This window comes from Carassius auratus, chromosome 3 (genome assembly GCF_003368295.1).
Source record: "Carassius auratus strain Wakin chromosome 3, ASM336829v1, whole genome shotgun sequence".
Taxonomy (NCBI): Eukaryota; Metazoa; Chordata; class Actinopteri; order Cypriniformes; family Cyprinidae; genus Carassius; species Carassius auratus.
In genome coordinates, this window is record NC_039245.1 from 25,669,421 (window position 1) to 25,680,615 (window position 11,195).

The following is an 11,195-nucleotide window of genomic DNA, read 5'->3' on the forward strand; positions in this document are numbered from 1 at the left end:
TGTTTGCAACACTATTTGTCAGAGTAGTTTGTTAGTAAGCCTTTAAAAAATGCATTGTAAATCAAAGTTTCTTCTAATGAAAGGATGGGATCAGTGTTTTAATGGTGACACGACTGTATTTTGTAGTTTTGTTGGAAATCCTCCGATGCGCAGTAAGAGCGTGGCCAACCTCATGCAGAAGGACCCAGAGGACGACAGGATGGTTTTACCTCCAGCAGACTACGATTCGCCCGTCAGGAGAAACTCCACCAAGAGTCTGATGCAGACATACACCCCCACATACGAACCCCCGGTCAGTCTTCTTCATAATCCTCCTCTTCTACCACTATAAACATCCCGAGTGCTGCTTTCACTGTCCTCCCATCACACTGAGCTCATAGTGTCTGTTGAGATTAAGGTTAATCTGTGTTTGATGTATGATTGTCGCAATAAAATAGGCCCCAAAATCCCATTTACATATATTGAACTGTATCATAGAGGTGTGAATAGCCTTTCAGAACACTTTAGAACATGCTTCGCAACACCTGGACATCGCAGTGGTAAGTTTTCTGTTGACAAGCATCACTGTCAGGAAAAGTTAAAGTCTAAAATGCTGTTAGGCTGTGTTTATTGAATTCAGCTTAGTTTAGGAACAGTAGAAGCTCATGTGCGTCAGTGTCCGAGAGTCTAGGCTGTGTCATGACGTGTATACAGTTGCAGTCCTCACGTCTGAGTGGATCAGAGGATCAGGATCACTTTAAAGAGGATTGATGGTGGAACAATGCTAAATCCAAACTGCTCTCTCAGAAGAGTGTCAGCTCTGTGACAGCAAAGAATAAACCAAGAGCTACCCTTTCAAGCCCAGCACACTTCACTATTTGCTTTAGCGTGAACAAGCAAATTATTACTATAAATTGTAATAGGAGTGGGAGATAAAACAGTACAAGTAATGTAATTTACATATTTCGCTTGAAATTCTGCACCCAAATGTATATACAGTATTACATAAGAACGTAGTAACATTTGCATGGTTATGTAATATATGCATACATCAATAATTAAAGTAGTAAATAAATTATTAAATGAAAGAGACATTGATCTGATTCCTAGCTTAATAGCTGCAAACCCAAAAATAAGATTATTTGCAACAAATCAATGACACATCTGGCATATGCGCAAAACCAGCTTCACATTATGAAACACTTGAAGTGTTGATGCTTAAAAACTCAAAACATCATGATATATACACACCTGCAGGTCTGTGCTGTGTGACCACACATCAGTTGAGCTCAGTATTAAAGGTGCTGCATGTAATTTTTTTGACTACTAAAGCATGAAAATACAGTAATTAAGGAAACGTAAAGTTCATAAACTCGTTTCTCCGAAAAACAAAGCTACATCCTGGTATTCTGCTTTGAAATGTGTGTTCCGTGTCGGAATGTCTGTTTCTGTTTTGGTCTGTGTGATTCCACTCACTGCCAATTTACCCAATAGTATTTCGACATCAATCTGGCAACCCGCGTGAGATTAATTTATATGCTTATGTAACATTTTCAGATCTGATTTGAGTTTTAGGTGCGCAAGAATTCTTGTAGCTAGACCATATGCAGCTACTAAGGATGTGTAATGATAAACTCAAGTCACGATTCGATTCACAATTTTGATTTTATGATTCGATTCACTATAAAAAAAAAAATGTACCAAATGAGATTTAAGACAAATTATAAATTAAATGTGTCCTTTTGTTATTGCTTGGACAAAATGCTGCACGTTTCTTTGTGAAATTTAAATATGACACTATAATAATGTACTAATGTAGCACTTAAACATAATATTGCTCTTTTGTTCGTTTTGATTGCTTCTATAGCCCTCATTTGTAAGTCGCTTTGGATAAAAGCACCTGCTAAATAACAAAATTTTAATTTAATGTAAATGTAAATAACAAAACTAAATTGAGATTTAAAAACAAGCCCCAAATAAAATAACACAAATAAAATAAATCTCTTCATATAAACAAAATAAGGCTTTGTCTGTGCTCATTCCATTTAAAATGAGGGACAACCACTGCATTTTAACCATGATCCAGACAAAGATGCTGCATACATGCAACATGAGCAGTTTTTAATCTAAATTAGATTGTATAATTTGGAAATTTTAAGCAAAAGCAGAATGGTTTGACTTCAGTTTTGTGAAACTATACGTAAATAGTATCTACATGCAACAGAAACAGCAGACGAGCTGAACGAGATGCAGATTCACTCTCTGCCAGCAGGTGGCGTTTAAAGCGTTTCCTTTGTTACCGCCGTAAACAAAACAGCACAGCACTTATGAATCGCGATTTGTTTAGCATCTCAACCGATTTGAATCGTCACATATTTTAATTTATTTTCAACGGTTAATCGTTAAATCCCCAGCAACAACCTGACAGGATGTGATATATTTAAATCAAAATACTGCGTTTAGTAAAGAACAATGTTAAAAGAACCAATGTTTTTCCACAAAAACCTTATTCTATATTATTCTAAAAAATTATTTATATAATTAATTAATTGTGTTGATTAGTCATAGAAAATCAGCTTTGCTGTTTTTTTCAGAAATGTTTACAGTCCATTGTTTTTGTGTTGATATATTTATATATTCATTATTCATTCATTTTACTATGGTGAATGAGCAGAGACTTAACGACCCATTGAAAGTTCAGTGAGTTACAGCCTCTGCGGACGAAATGCGACAATCAGACGTCAGTAGCCGGTTTTCCATCCAAAGTTGTGAACTTAACTTGTGCACAAAATTTTAATATTGCATAAAACTTTTGCGAAAAAGCACCGTCACTTCCTGGTAGAACTGGCGCTAGGCTATATATACCTATGAAACTTAAGAGAAACCCCTGAATATAATAATTTTCATAGGCTTATGTAATAAATTACTTGCAGACGAAACTAATAAATGTGGTCATTGTTTTCGGAGGTGGATCCTGCTGTTTGGGAACGCCATCGTGTAATGGTTCTGGGAGGCAATTATACAGAAATACGCTGATGACAGACTTTGCTCTGACATTTTTTAAATAAACATAACATTTCAGATGAAGATGTATGAGATTGATTCACTGGTTTGGTTTTTCCATCCCATAGCGCAGTCACATTACTTTTTTGATGCGCATGGAGGAATTTACCCTACAAATGCGTTTCCATCTCCATTTATTCGCATGAACCCCAAGTCAAAAAACACCAAGTAAAAAAGTTAAGAGGTTTTTATTCAAAATTTGCTGTTTCCATCACTCGTTTCTGATGCGGTACTTCAAAAGGTGCATTAAAACAGAGTGATTGAAACAGCTCATGTCTGAGATGTTAATAAGGAGGCTTTAGAATGAATGGTATTTCTAACACGATTATATATCCAAAAACGTCACAGCACGTTTTATTTGCATGCATGCAAACATGTGGCAGAACTGTGGGCAGTGACACATGCATACCAATGCATGTAAATGAAAGGATTTTGCTTATTCCCAAAAGATCCTGCACTGTTGGGCCCGGCAACGATTTCACAGAGCAGCACGTTATATAAGTCAGGCAACACAACACCAGAACTGCATAACGTCATGGTCCATGTCTATTGTATTATACTCATGCTAATTTTAGTGTTAGGGCTAATCTGATGAGACACATGATCTCATTCCAGGTGCTCCTTTTAAGTTGATGAAGTCTAATGACTCTGAAAGAGCTACCTGCATACATAGCGCTATTTGTTTGGAGGGAGCCCTGATTTGTGATATTTGTGGGCTGTGGGTGTCAATGGCCAGGCTGTGAAACTGGACACTCCTCTCTCTGGACCCGGTGAAATATTAATCACTCACCAAATCCTCCGCCGAGCCCCTGCCTCCTGTCACACATGCACATCCGGGCCACGGCTCGACCTTTCCGATGGAATTCCACACGACTTCAACCTGAAACCTTCTCTAAAGCGTTTCCGAATCCACTCATTCCTGCTCACCTTTTGATATTGTGCACACAATAGAAGTACAGGAGCCAGATCTGTAGGTGTGAAGCCCTGTTGTTCGGCACCTGTGCTCCTTGCCGAGGGTTGGCTCATCGCTGTGGTGAACGAGGGACTCGTGCCATGCAATTACTCAGGCGAAGCTCGTCTCTCCGCCCTGGAAAGCCGGGGTAAATGTGGACACTCTTGTAAAAGCTCCCTGTATTAGAAGACGTCAAGCAGCAAAGGAATTTGTCCTTTTCAAGAGAAACAGAGGCTGTGTTTTTCCACAAACAGTGGAAAAGAGTGCTCACGGGTGAAGACTGTGTGAAAAATGCTCCCTACCTGGTTTTCTGTTTGCTTGAGAGAGAGAGAAAAACGTCAGAATCTGATACAAGACCGACAATAGATGTGAATCTCAAAAGAATGCAAATGGTGACATTGTAAGCATGGAAGAGCCTGTGTGGACACTGACTTCAGAAAACATCTGACTTGCTCTGTGTTAAACATGATGGGTGTCATTAACATCAAGGTTGAGAAAATTGGCTTTCAGACAAGATAGAGAAGACATATGGCCATGTTGATGTCACGGACAAGATCTTGCTGGTGTCTGGAGTGAATATGCACAGCTGGATTATGATGCCAGATGACCACTTACTGAATTTCCTGTGTACATTTACTGCGGTACACTGTCGTCCTCTAGTGGAGAAACCAGCTCAGCACTCATATCATGATTTGGGTTTTATTCTGATGCATTTTATTCTGATCATGCAGTCCTGGAGTGAAATCAGCATACCATTAAGACCTATGGGTGGACTGTTCTGACACGAGACTGTAAACAACTACCCAGAAACACAGCAGTGCGTTTTTAACATCTGCTTATACATTTGCATCGTATTATTTTGGTTATTAATATGACCTCTTATGCATGTGTTTTGCATATGCATATGACAGTGGCTGAGATTCTTTGCATGCAAAATCCTTGACAGAATATCTGAAAGACTCCCTGTTCGTGGCAGACACTTCCAGTGTTCTGCCCTCATACCTGATGGCCGTAATCAGATCACGTCTGCTTTTATACCAGTCCCAGCAGTCACGCGTCTTTAACGTGAGGTTAACTCGACTCGCGTTTCCAGCAGGACTAGATTCCAGACCATCCGCGTCTTCCTGTTAGACATCAAACCTGCGTGACTGCTGGATGCAGGAATGTGCATGGAAAACAGATGTGGAACAAGAACCAATGATCTGAACATGTGTTGCACTTGATTAATTAATCATGCACCATCAAGTAATTTACTATTTGAAATTGTTGCACTCTTTCACACTACTTGTTTTCTAGTATAATATACAATATGCAGTAAACTGTGCAGTACTAGTAGCATGTCTGTTTCTCAGCTTTTTAATGATTCCTTTTGTGCACTGACCAAACCACTGAAAAGTGCTGTGGTATCTGCTCTGTAGATTTGTGATGTGTTCTGCTCTTTGTTCCCTGTAGGCACCTCAGTCGAACGGACTGCCAAAGCATCCCATCTTTGGGTGAGTATCAATGTGTCATTTCATAAGGTGTGTTCGACTTACATCGGCGATGTGCAGAGCGATCAGTGTTTGACGCGATACTTTGATGTCACACACCAATCGGTCTGCACAAGGCCACTTTTAGTCGAAAGCTGATGAAAATGATTCAGGGAGCAGCTCACTGCGTAACGTAGCCTATAGAATGCAATAAAATCCCCCCATCATTTTAGTTTCTTATTTAGAGTATCATTTCATTAAAAAAGTCACATTTACATATTAAAATAAAATATGAAAATGAACTATATCTATTATATATAATAAAATATATTTCATGCATTTCTCATGCAACCCAATAAATGCTCTCTTGTAGGTCATTTCTCAGCCAAATTTGATGTGCAATCAATATGCGATGGCGATTACTTCGTTTCATTAATTGCCACATCATGTTAAAATCTATTTTAACAAATAAAAGCACTCTGAACATGTATATATCTATCTATCTGGTCCGAAATACTGAGTGTGAGCGGTCTCTGTATACGAGCCGCCGGAGTAACAGTGTGTTGTGTCTGTAGGGGAGGGAATCCATTCGCTACAGTCAAACTCCGGCCCACAGTCACCAATGACAGATCAGCGCCCATCATCTGATCAACACCACAGAGGACGCTGGGATTACTCACAGGACTTATGCACACGGACACCACATACTGTTCAAGCACTATTGATGTCAGTCCCCTTTAACCCTTCACCTCTCTCTATGTGTATATACTGTACACACATATATAAAGTGTGCATTTAGAGAGGGAGTCATTATATATATGCATTTAGTTAGAAGTCAAAGTGTCGTTCTGTAAATACATGAGAAGATAAGTGTGAAGTTTTTTTAATCATTGTGAAGATATTTTTAAGTAACATGTACACTAGATGGGAACCTGCGTTAGCAGAGAAGTCCCGATGATAGTGATGTGAACCGAAATGCTGGTGAAAAATGACACTTTCTGTAAATGCTGTCTGAAGTGGTCACTAGCCCTTAACACACTTGACCTGGTAACTAGTGGAACGAGCTGAGTGTGATGTTCATAGATTGGAAAGCAGAGCAATGTTTTCCAGAGTTAGCAGGCTAACTCACTCAGCTGAACCCAGTTTGACCCGGAGACGTCCAGTGTGCAGGCCTCGACACTTTCAGCTAATTGTGACTTTAAGATCATCAGTGCTTTTAGAACAAGCGAGCTTTGCTTTTATCAGCCTGGTTTTAACACTGAACAATGATCCATTGTCTGTCGGTGGATCGTGATGTATTTATCTTCTGCTTGGGGGAAACTATTCATTTGGCTTTGATTGTATCAATGCACTTTTCTGTTGACGTTGGCCTGAGATCTTGTAGATCACTGCTGTATGACAATAAAAGATTTTGTTTCTAAATGTGTGTAAATGTGTAAAGTTAAATAGGTTGGGAAGTTTTGGTTGAGTTTATTTGAAATAGAAGTCTTACCAAACATTATGAATATTAACTGTTGCTTAAGATCAAGTGAAAAAAATACAAATGATTCATTGATAAAGGTCAGAGATGAGGAAGTTCAAGATAAGTTTCACTGATGTTGTTTATGCATTTTGGACATTTCTAGGACGTCCGATAATAATCAACAAACACAAAAAGCAACACTAGTAGAATTTATTTACAATCTCTCAATGTAGAAAAACTCATAGCGTGTATAATACGAGTACATCATGAATTAAATCACACCAGACGCGTCCGAGATTGTCGGTCGCTGGAAGAAACAAAGCTTTGTCCTCGGGTGACATTTCACATTGTCTGGACGCCAGCTTCCCTTGTTTATTGCAGGTTTCAGTTCAACCTGGATATGGCTGAGGTCCAGTGAGTGAAACGTAACTGCATATTTACCCTCGGACACGCTTTCAGAAAACCCAGCACTTATTAACACAGATTCGATGAAAACATGGCCCCCAAAATAACAGACTCTATCCGGAAAGAGCGTTGTCTAAAACTGATTCAGGAATCAAAGATATACAAATAACTGTTTGTTTTTTTAAATCAAAATGAATACAGAAAATGCTTTTTGATCTCGACTCAAGATGTGACTGATCAGGGAGCATATTATAGTCAACAGAAACAAAATGAACGACAGAAATGCTTACTTCTAGACACGAGAGCAAACGTTCTGTGATGGAATTCAAATCAACACAAACACACACACTGTTCCTCTGCGTTTGTTCAGAGTGGTGTGGGGTTTTACCCTCAGTGAGTCCCGGCTCGTTTAGTTTATGCTTTCTCTGCCGTCATAAAGGCACTAGTGATTAGATGACTGCATTAAGATTTTATATAAAGAACAAAAACAATCAGCAAATAGTGCTTGCGAGGCATGTAAAAACAAAAAACAAGGACAGCCCGTCACATGCACATCTTGTATTAATCGAAGAGTTTGTGGCTGGTTACTACTGTGATCTGTCATTCAAGCGACGTTTGGCATTATTCGTGTGCAGTGATTACAAATAAACGATGCTGATGCGTAAAACTGAGTTAAAAAGACGACAACGAAGACGACAGGGTTTTGGTCCCTCTAGCCGAATGTGGCTCCACAGTTTGGACATCTCCTCTGACGCAGGGCCAGGCAGAAGAGAATTCCCAGAGGAAAGAAGAATATGGCACACATGATTCCCAGACAGGTGAAATCTTCCTCCAGCACGCCGACCCTGGACAGAGAACAGCAGCTCGCTCAGATCACTCAAACATCATTATGATTCAAACAACTGTTTTCTCTAGAAATATATTGCAAGCTCTAATCTATCAGCATCATTACACCAGTCTTCAGTGTCACATGATCCTTCAGAAATCATTCTGATGTTTTTATATAGTATTACTGTATTTGTCTTTAAATGCATCCTTGGGGACTTACTTTAAAAACGTTTAAAACTCAAAATTCTTCCAAATGCATTTGATTTCAAAGTTGGTAGGGAACAACAATCAGAGTTTACATGTTTGTTTTGTGCTCATGCTCATCTCTCGAGTCACATGAGCAAACAGGAAATGATTCTGGATTCAAATATAAAACAAGTCCAATGCAATGCCACATTCACAGTTTAAAACTCACATGCTCTTACAGTAAGGTTTTAATATAAACCACGAACACCACAAAGAATCAGATTCTACAAATCACATGAACAAGGGTGGGGGGGGCATCTGGTCATCACATGACATGTACAGTATGGTGCATGACACAGCAGTAAATTAGCAGTCACAAGGGAACAGGATGATGACGGGGCGGATACACAAACCACTGCATCTGCTTTATTTCTGTTCATTCCTTCACGGAGTAACTTCACATCGAGTGTATAGAGAGTGGGGTGACTGTTCGCCTCACCTGCAGGCCGGACACCCCCCCACCACCACCACGGAGGGCTGCACGATGGTGTAGGTGTTGGTGTAGGCTGGCTGGCTGGTGGCCGGACCCGGGGCTGCTGGGAAACCTGAGGAGGCTGCTGGGAAACCTGAGGATGCTGCTGGGAAACCTGCGGGACAGAGTTCACATCCGTTAAACACTCCACATCACACACCGGTGATGAGCAGCAGTGATGTTTTATGAGCTGTACTTCATAAAGGAAACATGAGGCTAATCGCATTTAATGAACATTGATACTCTAACCCATTTCCATGTAATTGTAACCCACATGCTGAAGTATTCTGAAGGACATACGCCCCTCAGGAACTGTCAGTGGTTAGTTAATAACTAACCGTCCCAACCAGACTGTGTGTGTACAGTACGTGACTGCTTACAGTGTATTTATGGCTTCTGTGGTCTATTATAAAACTACTTATAAACACTAGTGGCAGCTTTGGTACACTCCATGGTACTTAATGATTCCCTTACTCATATTTACATGGTATACAACAACATCCCATTCTTGTTGGGACAGAATCAAAAACGAAAAGATTCCTGCGAGGTCTTTTACATGACGAGATTGTGACCGGAGGCCTGTTGCATAAGCTGCTTAGACTAGTTTTACAAGTTAGTCACCTGCTTTTATTTCCTTTTATTAAGACTGGTCATATGTCAGTTGTGTAAAGCGTAGACTGATTAGTTATTGGATCAGACTAGCCATTATTACAGTCCGCTTACTGAACCAGCTCTTAATAGTGAATCACAAACCAGAACGATAACTGAATGAATCTGATTCACGCGCTGTGATTTATTAATCTATTAAATTATTAAGTAAGTAATGTCCGATAATTTATATTTAATTATTAGTGCTGTTTGTTTGTTTTTGACACTCGAATATATGTTGTATTATTGAAAAACTTTCAGTAAATGTGTTACCATATTTTTGTTTTTAAGTATTTTTTATTTAATGAATAGCCACAGACAGTGGTTGGCTGATGTCGTTTTTTTAAATAATATACAGTTAACGATTATTGGATTGATATGCAAACACACCCGTTGAAATAAGTGAAAAAAAATATATATATATATATATATATATATATATATCCCGATATTGGTCAAATTAGTAAACATTACGTGTTTTTTTTTTTTTTTTTTTATGGCATGGCATGGCAAAGTTAGTTCAGGTTTTAAAGGTCAACTTCATGAAGTGACTGCTTTCGCCAAATGTTTCTTCCTCAAAAGTTAGAAAAGAATAATTACAGGAAGCTGATTGTGAACCAGTATCGTTATGAAATAATATCGCTGATACTAATAACACACACACACGTTATAGACTCGAGCAGTGAGTGTGTTTTCGCTGTGAACAGGCGGTGTTTCTCTTGCCTTGGTAGGGCGGCGGGGCCGGAGCCTGGAAGCCCGCCGCGGGGACCGAGCCGTAGTCGTAGGCAGCCGGGACTGTGTTGTAGGCTGGAGGTCTGTCCTGGAGAAGAGGTTTAGTATCCATACTCGGTCTGAGGCGTGCTGTGCACTTCAGCAAACTAACACAAAATCTCCCCGAGCTCCTTTAAAGTGGACGATCACTGAACTAGCAAACACAAACCAAAACAAAGATCAAACCGAAAGTTCCTCCACTCTCCCCACGCGACGTCAGCCAGCTCTGTGCGAGGGACAGGAATGATTATTAAGACGGCCAATGGTCCTAAAGATGAGCCATAGCGAACTTTTCTTTATTTCTCTCGCTTATGAGAGAAATCTGGACGACTTTTCGACTGAAACTCCTTATCAAACTCGAGCGACGGTTTTTCCTGCTCGCCGCACTGTCACAAGACTCGAGTCACGTGATGAACTGGCATGCGGCTGGGTGGGCGACGTCTTAAAGCTACACACACCCATAAAAACGCACACTGTTTCTGTCGCAATTAAAGAGCCACACAGATGGGAAATCAAAAATTACCTGTATTACAGTGTATGATGTAGCTGTCCATCAGTGTAAACAATGTGCAAAGTAATTAAACCAAAAAGTACACGATTTATAAAGTTATTGGCTTCTAAAGTAAGGAGTCGACTCTGAATTGCTGAAACAAGTCGTTATAGATTTCACATCTTTTGCCCATCTCTATGTACGTCACTAGGAGCACTTTGCATAATAATCTCCGCCTACCGTCTTAGGAGGAACATAACTCTGAACTGCCCCCCCCCCCCCCACACAGACGCTCTGGTTGGTGTGATAGCATCATGTCGAGGAGACAGTGTGTTTTTAATTGTAAAGGCAAGTTTGTTTTATTTTCACTGCCAAAGAATGAAGATCAGAAGAACCAATGGCTAAAATTC

At 39.8% G+C, this 11,195-nt stretch overlaps 2 protein-coding genes across 3 annotated transcripts in view; one reads left to right on the top strand and one right to left on the bottom strand.

The window, feature by feature from the left end:
* LOC113052413 (brain-specific angiogenesis inhibitor 1-associated protein 2-like protein 1) overlaps nt 1-6,885 on the top strand; it is a 52,512-nt gene extending 45,627 nt beyond the window's left edge. The window contains exons 12-14 of the mRNA XM_026216859.1: nt 127-292; nt 5,447-5,487; nt 6,039-6,885. Coding sequence (XP_026072644.1) covers nt 127-292; nt 5,447-5,487; nt 6,039-6,111 — 280 coding nt within the window. The 3' untranslated portion in view covers nt 6,112-6,885. The remainder of the gene's footprint in view (nt 1-126; nt 293-5,446; nt 5,488-6,038) is intronic.
* A 230-nt stretch (nt 6,886-7,115) lies between these two features.
* On the bottom strand, nt 7,116-10,712 carry LOC113052421 (brain protein I3-like). Of its 2 annotated transcripts, none has more exons than XM_026216874.1 (3): nt 10,248-10,712; nt 8,844-8,970; nt 7,116-8,175 (listed from the first exon to the last, which is right to left on the bottom strand). In XM_026216874.1, the coding sequence occupies exons 1-3, from the start codon at nt 10,366-10,368 to the stop codon at nt 8,043-8,045; spliced, it is 381 nt and encodes a 126-aa protein (XP_026072659.1). In that variant the 5' UTR covers nt 10,369-10,712; the 3' UTR covers nt 7,116-8,042. The 2 variants fall into 2 exon arrangements, with proteins under 2 accessions (XP_026072659.1, XP_026072653.1); XM_026216868.1 differs by having other exon boundaries at nt 8,844-8,991; nt 10,248-10,711.
* Between the last annotated feature and the right edge of the window lie 483 nt (nt 10,713-11,195).